At 41.7% G+C, this 22,340-nt stretch overlaps 1 protein-coding gene across 1 annotated transcript in view; it reads right to left on the bottom strand.

The window, feature by feature from the left end:
• The window catches only part of LOC124797682 (differentially expressed in FDCP 6 homolog), a 134,949-nt gene that overhangs the window by 54,657 nt on the left and 57,952 nt on the right, over window positions 1-22,340 (bottom strand). Inside the window, exons 5-7 of the mRNA XM_047260804.1 lie at window positions 12,501-12,745; window positions 11,946-12,147; window positions 504-670 (exon numbers count right to left, since the gene is read on the bottom strand). Coding sequence (XP_047116760.1) covers window positions 504-670; window positions 11,946-12,147; window positions 12,501-12,745 — 614 coding nt within the window. The remainder of the gene's footprint in view (window positions 1-503; window positions 671-11,945; window positions 12,148-12,500; window positions 12,746-22,340) is intronic.

The following is a 22,340-nucleotide window of genomic DNA, read 5'->3' as shown; positions in this document are numbered from 1 at the left end:
GTGGTCAAATTAAAGCATAAGATGCTGATGGAGTCATATTAGACACTGTAAGTAGGAGAGGAGTTTTGCTATTTGACAAATAAAGCAATAGACAATTGCTGAAGTACTGGGGATTAAAATGTAGCATGCCAGTAGCATCAAAAGCTTCCATCTGAAATGCTGTAGATTGAGTGGATCAGGTACCTAGTCAGGAGGTACTGAACTGAAAGGGGGGAAAAATCAGTTTATAACACAACTTGGCTAAAAGAAGGGATTGGTTTGTAGAACAGATACCGTGGCATCACGGATTAGTTAATTTACAATCAGTATACGAAGATTGCAACAGTTATGCAGAGATGACGAGCCTTGCACAGGAGAAACTAGCACTGAAAGCTGCACCTTATCAGTATTTGGAATGAAGACCACAATGAAAAGTTACGGAGGGGCAGCCACTGTCTGGACAGTTGTAAAGCAGGTTGGGTAGTGACAGGAGTCCACTGCCTAACAAGAGTTTAAAATCGCACCTCGCTTGGAGATTCCTCACAATTTCTTCATCTCGCTTCGCCTGAGTTTCTTCCTCTAGTAATTTTTCAAGTCTGCGACGAACATCTTCCAAGTCCTGAAGCCTTCTTTCCTCCTCTTTGTGGATTTCTTCAAGTTCTTTTGCTTGCGTTTCTGCAGCTAAGCGGGCCTAAAATGAAAGAATAAGGAAAATTAGAAAATACTATTGTACAGAGAGTAATTTCACAAGATCTCTCTCTCTCTCTCTCTCTCTCTCTCTCTCTCTCACACACACACACACACACACACACACACACACACACACACACACACACAAAATCCTACCATGGGATGTACCTCCCATCATGCCTTTCACTGTGGTTAGCAGAGTATGGACGTGAATGTATAAAAATAAATTAAAATGGAACTACCACGCAGAACACAGTTACATCACTACAATCTTCAGAAAAGCAGGGATAACTGGCATATGGTACTTTCAGTTGTGAACGGGAGTGTAGTGTTACAGTGAGCAGATGAAACAGACAGTGGGAACTGGAAGGGGAGGAAAAGTGCAGAGCAGTGGGGGCTCTTACTGTTAGGACCACTGTCTGCCATTTGCTGCTTATACAGTCTGATTCAGCCAAGATGTCCACTGGAACTGTTTAAAACATCGTAATTCTGTTTTCACCCAAATGTGCTATGGAAAGTCGACACTAAACGTGGAAAATTTGACAGTAAACAACATGCAGTCTCTTTTCCTGACTACATTTATCACAGAATTCAACTTTGCTTTTTCAAACAGAACTATAGTAATTTCTGCTGCTACTATCATAGTTCAAAAAGGGACAAATTTGACAGCATTTCTCTCTTTAAAATCCAATTAGCAGTTTTGAAGAAATTACAACATTTAGGTTTTATGTGGACAGACCAACGAGATTCCTTTGATATCACAACAAGTGCTGCAACAACGAGATATTTTAATTCTCTTGGTTGTCAGCCGTGTGGTGTATAATCTTCATCTTTGAATTTACCCCAGTGAAATCAGGTGAACATGCAGGCTATAAATGAAGAGTCACAAGTAGTAAATACATTTAACAAATATTTATTAAATATAGTAGAAAGTATTGGAAAAACAGTTAAAGAGAAAAATCACAGCAGTATGTTGAAAAAGTAGCCTACATAAAATTCAACAATACCAGAGAAGGAAAATTGCTACTTACCATATAGCGGAGATGCTGAGTCGCGATAGGCACAACAACAAAATTCACACAATTATAGCTTTCGGCCATTAAGGCCTTTGTCAGCAGCACAAACGCACGCACACACACACACACACACACACACACACACACACACACACACACACACACGTGCACTAACGCAACTTGCAAACACGTCTGCAGTCTCGGAGAACTGAAACCACACTGCGAGCAGCAGCACCAGTGCATGATGGGAGTGGCGACTGGGTGGGGGTAAGGAGTAGGTTGGAGTGGGGAGGGGGAGGGATAGTATGGTGGGAGTGGCGGACAGTGAAGTGCTGCAGTCTAGACGGAGGGCAGGAGAGAAGGTGTGGATGGGGGAGGGAGTAAGTAGCGAAAAGGAAAGAAATAAAAAGAAATTAAAAGACTGGGTGTGGCTGTGAAATTATGGCTGTGTAGTGCTGAAAGGGGACCAGGCAAGGGGCTGGGTGGGTGAGGACAGTGACTAACAAAGGTCGAGGCCACGAGGGTTAGAGGAATGTAGGATGTATTGCAGGGAAAGTACCCACCTGTGCAATTCAGAAAAGATGGTGTTGGTGGGAAGGATCCATATTGCACAGGCTGTGAAGCAGTCATTGAGATGATGGATATCACGTTTCGCAGAGTGTTCAACAACAGGGTGGTCCACTTGTATTTTGGCCACAGTTTGTCGGTGGCCATTCATGGGGACTGACAGCTTGTTGGTTGTCATGCCTACATAGAATGCAGCACAGTGGTTGCAGCTTAGCTTGTAAATCACATGACTGGTTTCAAAGGTATCCCTGTTTTTGATGGGATAAGTGATGTTAGTGACAGGACTGGAGTAGGTAGTGGTAGGAGGATGTATGGGACAGGTCTTTCATCTAGGTCTATCACAGGGGTAGGAGTCATTAGTTAAGGGATTGAGAGCTGGGGTTGTGTAAGGATGGACAAGTATATTGTGTAGGTTCAGTGGACGGCTGAACACCACGGTAGGAGGGGTGGGAAGGATAGTGGGCAGGACATTTCTCACTTCAGGGCATGACGAGACGTAATCTAAACCCTGGCGGAGAATGTAATTCAGTTGCTCCAGTCGCTGATGGTACTGAGTTACGAGGAGAATGCTCCTCTGTGGCCGAACTGTGGGACTTAGGGAGGTGGTGGGAGACTGGAAAGATAAGGCACGGGAGATTTGTTTTTGTACAAGGTTGGGGGCATAGTTGCGGTCAGTGAAGGCTCTCTGGAACAATATATGACATAGCTCCATTCAGCAGTACTAAACAGTCCTCCAAAGTAGTACGTTCAGTCAACGATTTAACAATTGCAAATTTCAGGGAAAGCCTACAGCAGTTAGACTGGGATGAGGTGTACCATGAACCTGTTGTCAATTTAAAATATAATTTAAATCATGACACTATTGTAAATGCATTTGAAAACTGCTTCCTAAGAAAATAGTTAAATATACTCGTAAGAAACCATGTAACAAACCATGGCTTACTAAGGGTATAAAAGTATCTTTTAACTGGAAAAGGGAAATGTATTTGACAGCAAGAAAGAGTAGCGACCTAGAAACTATCAAACATTATAAAAACTACTGTGCCATATTAAGAAAAGTTATTAAAAAATCCAGAAGTATGTGCATCATGTCTGAAATCAGCAACTCTGATAATAAAATTAAAACAATTTGGAATATTATTAAAAGAGAAACAGGTCAACTAAGAGCACAGGAAGACAGTATTACCATCAAATTGAATGAAAACTTTACGAACAAAAAGTCAGAAGTTGAAAATATTTTTAATAATCATTTTCTAAATGTTGCGGATATAGTAGGATCCAGGTGTTCATTAGAAGATGCTAGGCTGTTAATGGAAGACGCCATACCTATGCAGTTTGATACAATTGAAATCTCACCCACTTCTCCCTCTGAAATTAGGAAAATAATAAACTTGCTTAAAAGCAAAAACTCACATGGAATTGATAGCATTTCCAGCAAAATACTAAAAGCTTGTTCTCAACAGATAAGCAAGATTCTCAGCCACCTGTGTAATAGCTCTCTGGAACAGGGCATTTTCCCTGATAGACTGAAATATGCTATTGTTATACCTTTACATAAAAAAGGGGATAGATCTGATGTCAACATTTACCGTCCAATCTCCCTTCTAACAGCTTTATCCAAAATTTTGGAGAAAGTTATGTATTCAAGAATAGCTTCACATATCTGTAAAAATGAAGTACTAACAAAATGTCAGTTTGGTTTCCAGAAAGGTTTTTCCAACAGAAAATGCCATATATGCTTTCACCAATCAAATTTTGAATGATTTGAATAACCGAACACCACCCATTGGGATTTTTTGTGATCTCTCTAAGACTTTTGATTGTGTAAATCATGAAATTCTGCTAGACAAGCTCAAGTATTGTGGCATGAGTGGGACAGTGCACAAATGGTTTAATTCATACCTAACTGGAAGAGTGCAGAAAGTTGAAATAAGCAGTTCTCATAATATGCAAAGACCAGTACATTCCTCAAACTGGGGAACTATCAAGAATGGGGCTCCACAAGGGTCGGTCTTGGGTCCTTTGTTGTTCTTAATATATATTAATGACTTGCCATTCTATATTCATGAAGAGGCAAAGTTAGTTCTTTTTGCTGATGATACAAGTATAGTAATCACACCTGACAAACAAGAATTAACTGATGAAATTGTCAATAATGTCTTTCAGAAAATTACTAAGTGGTCCCTTGTAAACGGACTCTCACTGAATTTTGATAAGACACAGTACATACAGTTCCGTACAGTAAATGGTATGACGCCATTAATAAATATAGACCTTAATCAGAAGCATATAGCTAAGGTAGAATATTCAAAATTTTTAGGTGTGTCCATTGATGAGAGATTAAATTGGAAGAAACACATTGATGATCTGCTGAAACGTTTGAGTTCAGCTACTTATGCAATAAGGGTCATTGCAAATTTTGGTGATAAACATCTTAGTAAATTAGCTTACTACGCCTATTTTCACTCATTGCTTCCATATGGCATCATATTTTGGGGTAATTCATCACTGAGGAATAAAGTATTTATTGCACAAAAGCATGTAATCAGAATAATAGCTGGAGTCCACCCAAGATCACCTGCAGACATTTATTTAAGGATCTAGGGATATTCACAGTAGCTTCTCAGTATATATACACTCTTATGAAATTTGTTATGAACAACCAAACCCAATTCAAAAGTAATAGCAGTGTGCATAACTACAATACTAGGAGAAAGGACGATCTTCACTATTCAAGATTAAATCTAACTTTGGCACAGAAAGGGGTGAATTATACTGGCACTAAAGCCTTTGGTCACTTACCAAATAGTATCAAAAGTCTGACAGATAACCAACAAGTATTTAAGAAGAAATTAAAAGAATTTCTGAATGACAACTCCTTCTACTCCATAGAGGAATTTTTAGATATAAATTAAGAAAAAAAGAAAAAACCAAATAAAAAAATTTAAAACACAAAAAAATAAAATAAAAAGTTGTTATATTAACTTAATTATGTCATGTATTGGAAAATTTGACTCGTTCCACATCATTACGAAATATCGTATTCATGATCCATGGAACTAGTATTAATCTAATCTAATCTAGTGAGACCCTCGGTATATTTTGAGGAGGACTGCTCGTTACTGCAGATGCGATGACCACGGGTGGCTAGGCTGTAGAGAAGGGACTTCTTGGTATAGAATGGATGGAAACTTCGAAATTATAAGGTGTCCATATCAACAGGAAATTTTAAATTGGAAAAAGTACCTGTTGGATATCCTAAAACAACTCAGTTCAGCCACATTTGCAGCTGGCCGTCCAGCTTGATAGGGGTTAGAGACACAATCCTGGATATCCATAATAAGTGGGTGAGGAAAGTAACAGTGGCCTATAGCCTGAAGGCTGCTAAAGGAGTCACTACAGATCGGGATACTCTTGCCAGTGCAAGAACAAAAATGGCTACGGGCTGATTTAATGGCCATGAACTCAGCAGTAAAGACACTCCAGCCGTTTGGCGGAGGGTGGAGTTCACTGTACCGTGCACGTGTTTGTATACAAAGCCTGTACGTCCGACTGTCGAGTCATCTGTGAATACCACTTCCAAATCCAAATAGGTCTCAAGGACAGCTAATAACTGGTGGCAAAAAATCGTGGGACCAACGGAATCTTATGGACCAAAGGAGACGTCAAGACAAATGCGAGGTCTAGTCTAGGATCAAGCCACGAGGGGGGGGTGGGGGGTGGGGGGGGGGGGGGTTAGATGTGCTGTCTCCCCGAAAAGAGGTGACTGCGGAGGAAGCTGCATTTCCGAACAGAGACACTGGAGCTGTGCAGCAACTGTAAACCCAGTTCTGGGTCATTGTTGTGGAAGATGGAATTCCCCTTCAGGGAAAAAGGATACAGGAGTTGTGATGTTCAGGCAAGCTACGAATGTTAAACCATAATTCAGGAGGTGTTGCTGGTGCCTGATAGGCAACAGAGGGACTCGCAACGGCAACTAGTATGCTGCTCACAGGGCTAGTCCAGAAGGCTCTTGTCCCAAGTCGGACACCACAATGACGAATGGGGTCCAGTATCGGCATTGCTGAGGGTGATGCAGAACCATACACAACATTCCCATAATCAAGACGGGACAGAATCAGGGCTTTGTACAGCTGCAAAAGGAAAGAGTGATCTCCACCCCAGCAGTGCTACTGAAGCAGTGAAGTGTACCGAGGTGTCACCAGCACTTTTGCTTACAGTGGCAAAAATGAGGCAGCCATGTCAGCCAGGGATCGAAGACCAGTCCCAAAAAGCTGTGCATCTCAACTGCAGCTAGACAAATCATCTGACTGCTCATCTAGACAAAGCTCTGTGGGTGGGAAGTATAAAAGTAACCAAAGTGCAGGACACGTGTACTGGTGGTTGAAAAACAAAAGCCTTGTATGTGAGCCCATGACCCTGCCTTTCATACGGCACCCTGTAGGTGACGCTCAGCAACAACCATACTAAAAGAGCAACAATAAAAGCAAAAATTGTCAGCATACAAGGAGGGCCCCACAGCCCCCACTGGGCCATTGATGGACATCAGAAAGAGGGGCAAACTCAGTGCTGATCCCTGCAAGACTCCGTTCTCTTGAATGCGTGAATGAGTGAAGCACCTACTTGAAACCTGGAACATACAGTACGACAGGAAGTTCTTGGCAAAAATCCAGAGTTGACCCCAGAGATGCCATTTGTGCAATGTAGTAAGGATGTGGTGACACCATGTCATGTCAATGTCATGAGTCTTCTGGGGGTCAAAAAAAGACAGCGGTGAGGTGCTGACAATGTGCAAAGACCGTGGAGTAGCCTGTGTAAAAATCGCTCTGAGATGGAGCCAAAAGGCCTCACAACTCAAAGAGCCAACACAGCCCCTTCCTTACCGTGCATTCGAGCAACTTCAAAGAGAACATCGGTAAGGCTGACTGGGCGATAACTGTATATCTCAAGGGGTATCTTACTTGATTTCAGTACCGGAACTACCGTGCTTTCTTGCCACTTAGTTGGGAACTCTTCATTGTTCCAGATCTGACTAAAGAGGGCAAGGATGTGATGCTGACAATTCACCGAGGGATGTTTCAGCATTTATTTGTGGATGCGGTCTGGCCTTGGGACCATATCGGAGCAATACGCTAGGGCAGTGGAGAGTTCCAATCCACTGAATGGACCATTATATGGCTCCAGGTGGCAATTAGTAAAAGATAATCACATTCGATCCACCTGCAGTTTTACGAGATGAAAAACAAAGTGGTAGTGTTCAGACAGAGATGAGCGAGCATAATGCTCAGCAAAATGTTTGGCAACAGCGTCTGGATAAGTATAAATGGCACCACTGAGGAAATACTTGGTTCACCTGCAGGGGAGTGGAAACTGTAGAGTCATCTGATCTTTGCCCATAACTGTGATGGAGACGTATGTGACCCAACAGTGAAACATACCGTTTCCAGGATTCTTGCTTTCATCATTTTACGAGGTAGCAAATGTTGGCACAGAGTCATTTGAAGGAAATGAGGTGCTCCAGTGAGGGGAACCACTCATGGCATTGGAGAACCTGCCTGTGATCTCTAACGGCCACAGCGATCTCTGTAGTCCAACGGGGTACCATCTTCCTACAGAGGCATCCTGAGGGAGGGGGACTGGCTCGGTTGGCTGCAAAAAAAAAATGGCTGCCGTTGTACACGGAACAGCCACAATGATACTGCCTTGCGACGGGGAGCTAAGGACTACAGGAGAGGTGAACCCATCATATCATGTATTCTCCACTGCATAGCTGGTGCAAGATCCATGGCCAAATAAGTTGCATGTGTCACACTTCACTGTATGGGGGTACCAGAGTTCAAGAGGCAAAGATCAAGTTGTCCCAGTACAGTTTCGATGTCTTTACCACAGTCAGTGATCATTGTTCTGCCAGACAAACGGTTATGGGTGTTGAAGTTGCCCAAGACTAGAAAAGGCGCACACAAGACATTCCGAGACAGGACATCACTGGGAGGGAGACGAACATAACAGATGGTAAAATCCTGATGTGCCCATACCTGTACAGCCATAGCCTCCGAAGCTGTATCGAGAGGCACAAGGTCACTGTATACAGAGTCCAGTACATATGTACAAACTCCACCAGATACCCTATCACCGTCAGTATGATTCTCAAAATAACCTCAGTAGCCACAAATGGCAGGGGTCCGAGTTGCTGGAAATCATATCTCCTGGATGGCAATACAGAATTCAGCGTTAGTGCTTAAAGGCTGCTGTAGCTCAGCCAGATAGTAGAAAAATCCATTACAATTCCATTGGTGTGTGGCCACTGTAGTTTCCTTGGTCTTAAAGGATTTCCTTTTGTCATTGTTGTCCTCCTCCTCCTCCTCCTCCTCCTCCTCCTCCTCCTCCTTAGACGTCAATGATGGGAAAGTTTCCCTGAATTGGTTTCAGGGACAGAGGAAGAATCTGATGGCTTGCATCAGTCTGCAATTCCTTCAGCTGCCGGCTGGCATCTTGCTGTGGACCAACTGAAACCACGGAAGGGAGAGACCCAAGGGACCTCCTCCTTGCTAGAGAACCCAGAGGAGGAAGATGAGGAGGAGGAGGAGGAGGCACACCCAGCTGGGGGATGGGGACCAGTGGCCTCAGGTGGGGAGCCAATGCTCCTAAAATGGGTGTGGTGGAAGCACAAGAAGGGCTCCAACAGCATGGGGTGGTGGTGGCAGTGGTGGTGGTGGTGGTGGTGAGCAGTAAGAAACACAAGAGAGGAAAGCACCTCTGACAAAGAAGGGGCTGACATTGCAGCTGTAGTGCAAGACTGTATCGTTTCTATGGGATTAAGACGCTCACAATTTTTTCTGGCCTCTTGATATGCAAGCTCATCCAGGGTCTTACCCTCCTGGATTTTCTTCTCATGAAAAATGGAGCACTCTGCTGAGCAGGGAGAAAAGAGCTTGCCTCCGATTACACAGATGGGATAAGTGGCACAAGGGACATTCACATGCAACAGATGTCCACAATCCCTGCAGAGAAGGGTAACAGTGCAATGGGAAGACATATGTCCAAACTTCATACACTAAGCATCTAATAGGAGGAGCAACATATGGTTTCACATCACACCGGTAGACCATCAACTTGACCTTCTCAGGCATTGTACTACCTTTGTGAGGCAAGACGAAAGCTACAGTAGCAACTCTGTTTTCTCGGTCCCCTACGGACATCACGGATGATGAGCACAGCCCGTCGCTCTAAGTTGGCTCGTAGCTCATTGTCACAATAGAAGATTACCATGAAAGATGATGCCCTGGACCATTCTGAAACTCTTTCGGAGAGTGGCGGTCACAAGAATGTCACCCAACTTTCCACAAGACAGCAGTGCCTGTGACTGGGCAGGAGGTAATGTTTTAATCAGCCGGGAATCACTCTTCATCTTAAAGCTAGCTGGAACATCCCTGTATTTGTTTTTGATGTGTTCAACATTAAATAAATGCTTTGTGGCCAAAAAGAAGTCCCTGTCAGTCCTGGCACAGACCAGGTACTGGGGAGAGTGTTTTTCTTTTTGTCGTCTCGTCCTACATTCTCCCATGGGTGGCCGGGGAAGGGAACACATTGGGATCGTATTTTTTTGCATTGTACACGGCCTTTCCATTCCAAATGGGGGCTCTCCCTATTGGTGCCACCCAGCCTCAGCAACAGCAACCCGACAAGTAATCCATTGCTGGGAGTCTTTGTGCCCCAGTCACGATGGGCACATGCTCCGTGGCATATGGGGAGTGTGCAGCGCAGGCACCAACACTGCGATCCCTGCGTGATCAAGGGGCTACCACCATACAGGTACTTCACTACCCCAACCCCCCCCCCCCCCTCCCCCACACACATACACATAACAGGATGGCTATCGTGTTGCGTTTTGGACATACTACAACAACAGGGAGGAAGGATGTCATGGTGGAAGTGCACAGAGGTTTGAGCGTACACCTTAGTGGGTGACCTTCCCTGCTCAACACACACTTCTGTAAAATTTGGATAAGATGGCAGGTCAAAGCCAATAATGGGGGCCACATAAGTGTTAACGGAAGGTAAAGATAGCACTGGCAGTGAAATTGGAAATCTACACCAAAATTGCAAAGTCCAAGCAAGGCCTGCACCAAATGGACCATCCAACAGGAAGAGATAGTCAAAGTGTAGGTTTGCAGTACAGAAAGAGTAAGCAGTGCTGGAAGGACTGGGGACAACACAGAGTGGTGAGTCTCCTCAGGGTTTAGTGATACAAGTGTGTAATTACTTCTATTTCTTTTACTGAATATTGGTGTGATCTGGGCAATTTACCAGGATTTAGGAATGGATCTTTTATTGAGCGAACAATTGTATATGATTACTAATAAGGGAACATCCCCATCACACCCCCCTCAGATTTAGTTATAAGTTGGCACAGTGGATAGGCCTTGAAAAACTGAACACAGATCAATCGAGAAAACAGGAAGAAGTTGTGTGGCACTATGAAAAAATAAACAAAATATACAAACTGAGTAGTTTATGCGCAAGATAGGCAATATTAAGGACATTCTGAGCTCAGGGGCGCCGTGGTCCCGTGGTTAGCGTGAGCAGCTGCGGAACGAGAGGTCTTTGGTTTAAATCTTACCTCGACTGAAAATTTTACTTTCTTTATTTTCGCAAAGTTATGATGTGTCCGTCCATTCATTGACGTCTCTGTTCACTGTAATAAGTTTAGTGTCTGTGTTTTGCGACCGCACCGCAAAACCGTGCGATTAGTTGACGAAAGGATGTGCCTCTCCAATGGGAACCGAAAACATTTGATCGCAAAGTCATAGGCCAACCGATTCCTCCACAGGAAAACACGTCTGATATATTCTATACAACACTGGTGACAGCATGTGCATCACATGACAGGAATATGTTGTCGACCCACCTAACTAGTACACTTGGCAAATGGGTAAAAAGATTCTTCTACCTTGCCCGATTTAGGTTTTCTTGTGGATGTGATAATCACTCCCAAAAAAGTGATGAAAACATAAGAGTTTGTCACATAAACTGAAAATAAGAAGTTAAACTTTTCACTCTAGGGAAGACTTGAACCGAGGACCTCTCGTTCTGCGGCTGGTCACACTAATCACGGGACCACGGCGCTCCTGAGCACACATTGTCCTTAATATTGCCTATCTTGCGCATGGACTACTCAGTTTGTACATTTTGCTTATTTTTTCATGGTTCCACACAACTTCTTCCTGTTTTCTCGATCGAACTGTGACAGTTTTTCAAGGCCTATCTGCTGTGCCAACTTATAACTACATCTGAGGGGGGTGCGATGGGGAGGTTCCCTTGTAAGTACGGAGCTATTATATCAGTAGTCTCTGGAAAGAATCTAACCGGTAAACAGGTTGGGCTGGAAGACTTGCCTTTATGAAGTTAATATTTTTTGTTACGCTGGGATATCTACTTCTAGATACTCATGTGGGCAGCTGTTCTTGATTCAAATTCTGGAATCTTTACTGCACTTCTTTGGTGAAGGAATTCTGGAAAACCATGTTTAGTAATTCGTGTTACTTCATAGCAAAAGTTAGTTGCTTCTGCAAAATTTCTGTGTACAATTATTATTGGGTGTTACCATAATCAATAAACTAATGGACAGAGTAAACATCTGTTTTCCAACAACTAAAACGGAGAATTTGATAGTATTTAAAAAGGTACACCTACCATTTTCTCTGCTTGTAACTCTGCTCTCGTCTGTTCCATATCAATTATCTGACTCGTTCGACGTCTGTTCTCCTCACTTATTTTTAGGATCTCTGCATCTCTTAACCGCCTTCTACGATTTGCTTGTGACCTCTGGTAACCTTCACGCAATCCAGAATATGATATTGCTGTCTGCAAGGAAGATATCCATTGCAAACGGGTTCTGAAATAATTTAGTAGTTATACACTTTACTGATGTACCAACAATATTATTTATCAGTAAGAACATTTACATTTAACAGTGATTTCTACATCCATCTTAAGTAACTGTTTGTTACAAGAATGTTCATGGATTTTGTTGGGTTTACTGCCCACCTTAATGCCTACCACGTACTTTTACAAAATTGTTGTCTTGGAAGAGGTTATAATTATATTTACAGTTGCGGTGTTGGTGGTGGTGGTGATTCTAGTTAATTAGCACGAGTAAATTTATATGCTCTACTTTTTCTACTTTTCTTCTTAAATAAATAATTTAAGTAGGGAATGCAAAATGTATGTTGAAATACGACTATGCACCTGTGATCCATAGTGGCGAACTCGAACGTTCTGTCATTGGTATTGAGCACAAAACGAGTCCTGTCCCGGGTTGAATTGCTATTTGTTGGTGGACTCACATCTACTCTGCATTGGGGATCCAGTGGAATTGACCCACATTGTTCTCTCTCAGTCTGACTTTTGAAGTAGCTCAACTCTGTTGGATGCAATACGAACCAATATTCCTTCAATGTTGGAAGAAGATACCCACGTTTATACAACATCCCCTGTAAAAGAACAGATAACAAATTGATTTTTATATCATAACATAAATATAACTTAAGGGATCATTTACGCACGATAACAGTGGAAAAACTAACAGTTACATTTGAATCACGTCTATCACTTACTATGATTTGCTGAATGCCACAATTTTTTACAAGTAAAAATCACTTTTGCTTTTATGTAGTTTTAATAAAGTGGTTGTGAAACTGTCCATACTGATTTTACATGAGCTCTTTGTCCAATAAACAAAATTAAGAAAGTAAATGTAGCTGTTTAACAACAGAAAACAAAGGGTTCTTGACTTTTCGTAGGCTACGCACTTAGTATAATTCTTCTACTGCCTGTTTTATCATCAATATTAATGCTAGCAAGGAAGCACTCAAGTACAAAGCTGTAAAATGCTGATGATGTTTATGGCTTTCAATGCCCCACATACTGTCAACCATGCAATCACAATACTGGCTGTTAAAGGCAATTGGGGCCGGGACTAGATATATCCAATGGTGAACATAGCATGAGAGAACAGAACAAATCAAAATGCTTAGTTAATGAGTAGCTGACAACAGTGCTAGTCGTGTCGATACAAAGCGGAGCAATGGTAATGATAAACAAAGCAAGCATTGTATTACACGGGATCTACCCAAAAAATTCCAGAACAATGTCCACAAAATTTTTCTACGCTTAACTTTTACTTATTGTGCATGGTCTCCTTTGAAATACTCTCCTCCACAATTGATACACCACTCCCATTGCTGTTTCCACTTCTGGATGCAGTCATGGTATGTCTCCTGCTGGATCGCGCAAAATGTCATGTGTGAATTTTCTTTTAGCTCCTCTATCTTTGCAAATCTTTTGTCCTTTCAATGGGGTTTTCAACTTTGGAAATAAAAAAAGGAAGTCTGCAGGGGCCTGGTCTGGAGAGTACAGAGGATGAGGCAACATAGTGATTTCATTTTTTGTGCAATAGCCACACACCAACGGCGATGAATGTGCGGGTGTGTTATCATGATGCAAGATCCATGAATCTCGCCAAATTGCGGGCATTTCCTTCTCACATTTTATTGCAGGTGTCACAACACGTCCCGATAGTACCATCGATTAACAGTTTGTCCCTGTGGCATGAGTTCATGTTGATCTAATCCTTCAAAGTCAGAGAAAACTATCATAATGGCTTTGACAGTTGGCCTGACGTGATGAGCTTCATTTGTCTTAGAGAACCTTCCCAACCTATTGTGAGGATTAAACCTTGGTCTCAACATCTTAACCAAACACCCATTTCTCATCACCGGTTGTTTTGACAAGCTATTGGCCAGAAGTAATGCTCATACCATAGTTGTAGTTCCCTTATGCCCATTTTTCCACTCTTTCTTGCTGTGACGTAAATATTACATACTGCCTTGCAAGATCACATACGTGAGAAAGAATCATAGGTGGCAGAGCATCTCCAACTTCTCAAAACACAATAAATAGCTTTCCAGCCAGTTTACCATCTAGATGAACAGTTGACATAATTGTATAAATTTCCAGGTTTCCTTTCATATGCATCTCCTCTTGAAATCCTGATTAGTTGGAGTTGAAAACAAATTCCTAAGTAGAGTGATGAGATAAGTTGTTATTTATCTCACCTACAAATTTTCATGCCGATTCCGCAGTTTGCTGTGCACCGTCAAAGTTGATGCTTTGTTTGAAATTCTGTTATCTTAAATTTTCCAATTCTGTAGCACTGTTTGAAGTTATGGAATCTTCATCTGATTCCATTGAAATCGCTGAAATATATTTCACAAGCAGTTTGATGTGGTCACTATCATGCAAATTCTGTAAATTGTACTGCGAAATGCGCAAACAACAGTTTTTGTAACAAGTACAACTTGTTCTCCCTTGAATATTCATAGTTTTTCTTCTTCACTACACGGTCATGTTGCTGTGGACTTATTCAAAACCCGGTCCTCCCCCCCCCCCCCCCCCCTTCTATCCTGCAGATGGTCTTCCTTGTACATACTTATGTTTAGTACATGGTCCTTGGATGATTGTCCTTTATTTTGTTTCGCTGAAGACCAGATTTGTTGCTTCCTGCCCAACAAGGATGATGAACTACATGGCTTGATGGCTCAACACCTATTTCAGTATCAGTTTCACTTGTTAAATATGTATCAGCATATTTGTTAATTGTACTCCTCATGTACATTGTCTCCACAGTCGAGCGTATACAACACAACACGTCACCACTCATCTTGCAGAAACACAAATACTTCATCTGCAACTTCTTTCTCACTCTGCAAAATTCCTTGGGTGTCTTTTGGACGAAATGTCAACTTCGACAACTGTTGTAGATATGTAGTCTTTTCAAAAATTTTGGAATATTCATAGTTCCACGCCAACGGTGTGTTGGAGCGAAATGTTGTTGGCATCCGTGCAACCATCTGTGTTTACTGTGTGAATGCCAGAAGTTTCGTTGCTACATGACTAAGTTATTCGTAAGAGCCATATTGAGCAGATTATTGTTGTCTCACAGTTTGCAAATTTTGAGATGTCAGAGTTATAAGAGCAACATGTCTGTATTAAATTTTTCATGAAACTCAAGAAAACGTTCACACAGAGACACTAAATTATGAAGGAAGCCTGCGGTGATGACTGCTTAAGCCATACTTGGTGATACGAATGGTCTACATGGTTTATAAATGAGGTCTACTTACGACGCTCATGTCAGGAGTGTCGATGAAATTGCACATGCCAATCGAAGATTAACTGTCAAGAGATTGCAGAAGAATGTAGCATTTCGGTTGGAACATGTCACGGAATCCTCACACAGCAAATGGGAATGAAACCTTTGACGTTGATGGTCAAACTTCGTAATCACTGTGGCATGGCATTTCTCATTTGGTGTTCATGGTTTGTTTTGAACATTTTTTGTATGGCACCAGGGTCCATTTTGTGAAGTGTAATACAGACATCTCACAGGCAGTTGATCTCTGTATCTCCTGAGCACTCATTTTCTGTTGACTTCCTAATGCTCATGATGAGTCATTAGCAGCTAATATTTTTCCTGTCATAGTTGTTAACACAACACTTTCAAATGAGCCTTACTCAAGATTAAACTTGTGGGGATTTCCACATAGATTTTCTGAAAGTGTCTGATAGAAAGCTTGACCTTGAAATATTACTTGATTCTTTCTATTTGACATCAACTATATATTTTCCTACTCATGTGGTACAGGAAAGCAGCACACTGATAAATAACGTTTTCATAGACCAAGACAAATTTGTAGTAGTTGTAGTCTTCAGTCCTGAGACTGGTTTGATGCAGCTCTCCATGCTACTCTATCCTGTGCAAGCTTCTTCATCTCCCTACTGCAACCTACATCCTTCTCAATCTGTTTAGTGTATTCATCTCTTGGTCTCCCTACACAATTTTTACCCTCCACGCTGCCCTCCAATTCTAAATTGGCGATCCTTTATGCCTCAGAATATGTCCTACCAACTGATCCCTTCTTCTAGTCAAGTTGTGCTACAAATTTCTCTTCCCCCCCTCCCCCCCCCACCCAATTCTATTCAATACCTCCTCATTAGTTATATGATCTACCCATCTAACCTTCAGCATTCTTCTGTAGCACCACATTTCGAAAGCTTCTATTCTCTTCTTGTCTAAACTATTTATCGTCCACGTTTCACTTCCATACATGGCTACACTCCATGCAAATACTTTTAGAATCTATTTCCTGACAAATCCATACTCGATGTTAACGAATGTTTGTTCTTCAGAAACGCTTTTCTTGTCATTGCCAGTCTACATTTTATATCCTCTCTACTTCGACCATCATCAGTTATTTTTCTCCCCAAATAGCAAAACTCCTTTACTACTTCAAGTGTCTCATTTCCTAATCTAATTCCCTCAGCATCACCCGACTTAATTAGACTACATTCCACTATCCTCGTTTTGCTTTTGTTGATGTTCATCTTATATCCTTCTTTCAAGACACTGTCCATTCCGTTCAGCTGCTCTTCCAGGTCCTTTTCTATCTCTGACAGAATTACAATGCCATCGGCGAACCTCAAAGTTTTTATTTCTTCTCCATGGATTTTAATTCCTACTCCGAAATTTTCTTTTGTTTCCTCTATTGCTTGCTCAATATACAGATTGAATATCACCAGGGATAGGCTACAACCCTGTCTCACTCCCTTCCCAACCACTGCTTCCCTTTCATGCCCCTCGACTCTTATAACTGACATCTGGTTTCTGTACAAATTGTAAATAGTCTTTCGCTCCCTGTATTTTACCCCTGCCACCTTCAGAATTTGAAAGAGAGTATCCCAGTCAACATTGTCAAAAGCTTTCTCTAAGTTTACAAATGCTAGAAACGTAGTCTTGCCTTTCCTTAATCTATTCTCTAAGATAAGTCGTAGAGGTCAGTATTGCCTCACGTGCTCCAACATTTCTACGGAATCCAAACTGATCTTCCTCGAGGTCGGCTTCTACCAGTTTTTCCATTCGTCTGTAAAGAATTCGTGTTAGTATTTTCCAGCCGTGGCTTATTAAACTGCTTGAATACTGCTCAGCAGTGTGGGATCCGTACCAGATAGGGTTGATAGAAGAGAGAGAGAGAATCCAACTGAGAGCAGCGCACTTCGTTACAGGATCATTTAGTAATCGCGAAAGCGTTACGGAGATGATAGATAAACTCCAGTGGAAGACTCTGCAGGAGAGACGCTCAGTAGCTCGGTACGGGCTTTTGTTAAAGTTCCGAGAACATACCTTCACCGAAGAGTCAAGCAGTATATTCCTTCCTCCTACGTATATCTCGCGAAGAGACCATGAGGATAAAATCAGAGAGATTAGAGCCCACACAGAAGCATACTGACAATCCTCCTTTCCACGAACAATATGAGACTGGAATAGAAGGGAGAACCGATAGAGGTACTCAAGGTACCCTCCGTCACACACCGTCAGGTGGCTTGCGGAGTGTGGATGTAGATGTAGATGAAACTGACAGTTTGGTAATTGTCACATCTGTCAGCATCTGCTTTCTTTGGGATTGGAATTATTATATTCTCCTTGAAGTCTGAGGGTATTTCGCCTGTCTCATACATCTTGCTCACCAGATGGTAGAGTTTTGTCAGGACGGGCTCTCCCAAGGCCATCAGCAGTTCTAATGGAATGTTGTCTACTCCCGGGGCCTTGTTTCGACTCAGGTCTTTCAGTGCTCTGTCAAACTCTTCACGCAGTATCGTATCTCCCATTTCATCTTCATCTACATCGTCTACCATTTCCATAATATTGTCCTCAAGTACATCACTCTTGTATAGACCCTCTATATACTCCCACCTTTCCCTTCTTTGCTTAGAACTGGGTTTCCATCTGAGCTCTTGATATTCATAGAAGTGGTTATTTTTTCTCCAGAGTTCTCTTCAGTTTCCCTGTAGGCAGCATCTATCTTAACCCTAGTGATACATGCTTCTACAATCTTACATTTGTCCTCTAGCCAACACTGCTTAGCCATTTTGCACTTCCTGTCGATCTCATTTTTGAGACGTTTGTATTCCTTTTTGCCTGTTTCATTTACTGCATTTTTGTATTTTCTCCTTTCATCAATTAAATTCAGTATCTCTTCTGTTACCCAATTATTTCTATTAGCCCTCATCTTTTTACTTACTTGATCCTCTGCTGCTTTCACTATTTAATCTCTCAAAGCTACCCATTCTTCTTCTACTGTATTTCTTTCCCCCATTCTTGTCAATCATTCCCTAATGCTCTCCCTGAAACTCTCTACAACCTCTGGTTCTTTCAATTTATCCAGGTCCCATCTCCTTAAATTCCCACCTTTTTGCAGTTTCTTCAGTTTTAATCTACAGTTCATAACCAATAGATTGTGGTCAGAGTCCTTCTTTGCTGGTTCCTAAATCTCCGTCTTACCATTATATAATCTATCTGACACCTTCCTGTATCTCCAGGCTTCTTCCACATATACAACCTTCTTTTATGATTCTTGAACCAAGTGTTTGCTATGATTAAGTTATGCTCTGTGCAAAATTCTACCAGGCGGCTTCCTGTTAGATTCCTTAACCCCATTCCATACCCACTATGTTTCCTTCTCTTCCTTTTCCTACTATCGAATTCCAGTCACCCATGACTATTAAATTTTCGTTTCCCTTCACTATTAGAGTAATTTCTTTTATCTCATCATACATTTCTTCAATTTCTTAGTCATCTGTGGAGCTAGTTGGCATATAAACTTGTACTACTGTGGTAGGCATGGCCTTCATATCTATCTTGGCCACAATAATGCGTTCACTATGCTGTTTGTAGTAACTTACCCGCATTGCTACTTTTTTATTCATTATTAAACCTACTCCTGCATTACCCCTACTTGATTTTGTATTTATAACCCTGTACTCACCTGACCATAAATTTAATCAAATAAAAACTTTTCCTGTTAAGAATGGTCTGTCTGATCATGATGCACAGCTAAAGTGCGCGTCATATATCTTGGCGGCCGAGTTTAGGTTCGTTCTGCGCATCTGACGTCACAAAACACAGTTAGCTAATGAACAGAGAACGACGTTGCCAGATTTCGACAGCAGTGCAGAGCACGGACGAGTGTCTTCAGTTTTAGAAACGTTCAGTCATAAATAAAGTAATAGAACAAAAGCAATGTCTTGATAGCAGACTTTGTTTTACAGAAAGTTTGGAAAAAGCATTCTTTATACCAATTGCTTCATATTCTATTAATTAATTAAACCAAGCAAGCAATAAGACTCCTAATTCAGGCAATAGCAAGGAAAGGTGTTTGTTTCAATCTCACGAACTGCTTTTTCGCAATAAAGAACAGCGGTAATTGTTTATTTCCTATTGTATTTCGACAAAGCGTAATTCAAAGTCATACCAACAGTGTTTATAAGTAGTTGCGTGAGGTGTTAGAGTCCTTATGGAGTTACACTATTCAATGAGCTGAGGTAGCGGAACGGCCAAGGTGTTGGGCTGCCAAGTGAAAGGTTAGGAGTTCAAACCTTGTGTGGTGCTTAATATTTTCTTTATTTAAAAACAATATTGGAGTGCCTTACTTCACGAATTTTATTCGTTTGAATGAAATTTCTAGTGCTTTGCCTCTTCATTAACTTTTTCGCTGCTGTAGACACGTGCTCCCCGCATTCCGCGCTGTGCGCGATTTTGTCATCGCTGCACTTCTCGCCTGTGCAGACACATGGTGTTCCCACTGCTTTGACACACTTATCATTCGATTTCACAAAAACTACGAGGGTTGCCCAGTAAATAATGCCCCATATTTTTTTTCTCCAGAAGTATTTATTCCACAACAATCAAATTTACATATGTGAAAGACTGATGTTTTGTCTACTTGCTTTATTTTTCCACATAATCTCCTTCAAGTTCGACGGCCTTTTTCCAGCGAGACACAAGAGCGTGTATTCCCTGCCGGTAAAAATCTGTACTCTGCCTACGGAGCCAGGTTGTCACTTCGTGAATCACTTCTTCGTCATCGGCAAAACGTCTTCCACGAATGAAATTCTTCATTGGCCCAAACAAGTGAAAGTCTGAAGGAGCCAAATCGGGGCTGTAGGGTGGATGGGGTAACACTATCCAACCCAGTTTCGCGATGTGTTCACAAGTCCTCAAACTTGTGTGAGGACGAGCGTTATCATGCTGAATCAAAACATCCTGTGGGTTAACATGACGCCCAAGGCGCCGGAAGCGCTGCTTAAGTTTGTCTAATGTTTTGACATAAGCCTCTGTCGAGTCGTAATGCGTCGATCCCGTCGAATGAGAACATCAGCCCGCTGCAACATGTCAGGCGTGACAGCCGTGGGAGGCCTTCCCGACCGCGGCAAATCTCGGAGCTCCGCAGCACCGCCCTCTGATGCTTTCACCCTCTGTGCCCAGCGACCAACAGTACTCCTATCGACTGCAGATGTTCCGTAGACTTTGCACAAGCGTTTATGAATATTGTCCACGGTTTCTTCCTCTGCTACGAGAAATTCAATCACTGCACGTTGTTTATGACGGATGTCACCTGCAGACGCCATTTTAGAACATTCCTACACCACCGCTCTCTGTCGGAGGAAATTGAAACTTTGCGTACACACGCGGGAAACTTCAAATAACTCGCACCTAAAGTGTCACATTTCTAATATTTTTTATTTCGGAGAAAAAAAATATGGGGCATTATTTACTGGGCAACCCTCGTATTTGGCCAAAAAATTTGATTTTTACACATCTTCTTGCCTGATACCTTCCCCCCATAAATGACTTAATTTTGTTTTGATGTGCAGCATTAAATGTAGTAAACCATTGCACGAAATTTTGAAGAGTTTGCAGAGGTAAAAGTCCATAGTGTATACTTTCCGTATGGTCAATTTTAGTTGCCACAATATTGAGAATGAAATGTGGACAAGATACCTAAATTTCATATAATATTTACTGTATAACAATATCTCATTTAATTTAAGTACCACATAGGTGTCGTATGTAATATTGAGAAATATTCCGTCTTTCGCGACTGTAATAAAAGTTTTATATACACATGGCGCGTTTGGCTTTATTTTAAAGCACTTCCATCAGTGAAAGGTATGGCACATACACAATGGTATTCATGTTCTATTTCTTGTTTTTGTTCCACAGTCGCAGTTTTACCAATGGTATTGAAATATATCCCTCTTCTGCAACTGTAATAAGCGACTTATTTAGACCAGACGCGTTTCTCTCTTTTGAAGCATCATAAAGGACTGTATTTTGTGTCCTCCATTGCCAAGTCACCTTTCGTAGTTTTGTGCTGTGGTAGCACAATATTCAACGTTTGTGTTGGCTCATCAGTGTTTTAGCAAATAAATGCTGTTTGTGTGTGCCACACACAATTATATTTGACATAGCTCTGAGCACTTCACTGACAGACGGTATATTCAAGTCCTAATGTTTTTGTAAGTCCACAGTTTTGTTTAATGTATTTTGTCTACTTCCATTAGATTGATTGAAGTGCTTTAAAATAAAGCCAAACGTGCCCAGTGTAAGTAAAACTTTTGTTACAGTCGCGAAAGGTGGAATATTTCTCAATATTACATACGACACTTATGTGGTACTTAAATTAAATGAAATATATAGGTATCTTGCCCACATTTCATTCTCAACATTGTGGCAACTAAAATCGACCATACGGAAAGTATACTCTATGGACTTTTACCTCTGCAAACTCTTCAAAATTTCGTGCAAAGGTTTACTATATTTAATGCTGCATAATAACTGCGTTGAACATCGAAACAAAATTAAGTCATTTATGGGGGGAAGGTATCAGTCAAGAAGATAGGTAAAAATCTAATTTTTGAGCCAAATAGTTTTTGTGGAATCGAATGATAAAGAGTGTCAAAGCAGTCGGAACACAATGTGTCTGCACAGGCAAGCAGTGCAGTGACAAAATCACCCACAGCGCGGAATGCAGGGAGCACGTCTTTGTAGCAGCGAAAGGGTTAATGCGGCCGTGGTGGCTTTACTTCATGAACTGCGCCCCTCCCCCCTAAACGTAAGCTTGCGAACTATGCTATACTATGGCGCTGCTTCTATTGGCGCGTGTGTCGTGTGCAACTGGCAACGCAGCA

This window comes from Schistocerca piceifrons, chromosome 1 (genome assembly GCF_021461385.2).
Source record: "Schistocerca piceifrons isolate TAMUIC-IGC-003096 chromosome 1, iqSchPice1.1, whole genome shotgun sequence".
NCBI lineage: Eukaryota > Metazoa > Arthropoda > Insecta > Orthoptera > Acrididae > Schistocerca > Schistocerca piceifrons.
The sequence above is the reverse complement of the archived record's forward strand: the minus strand, read 5'-3'. Positions and strand labels throughout refer to the sequence as shown.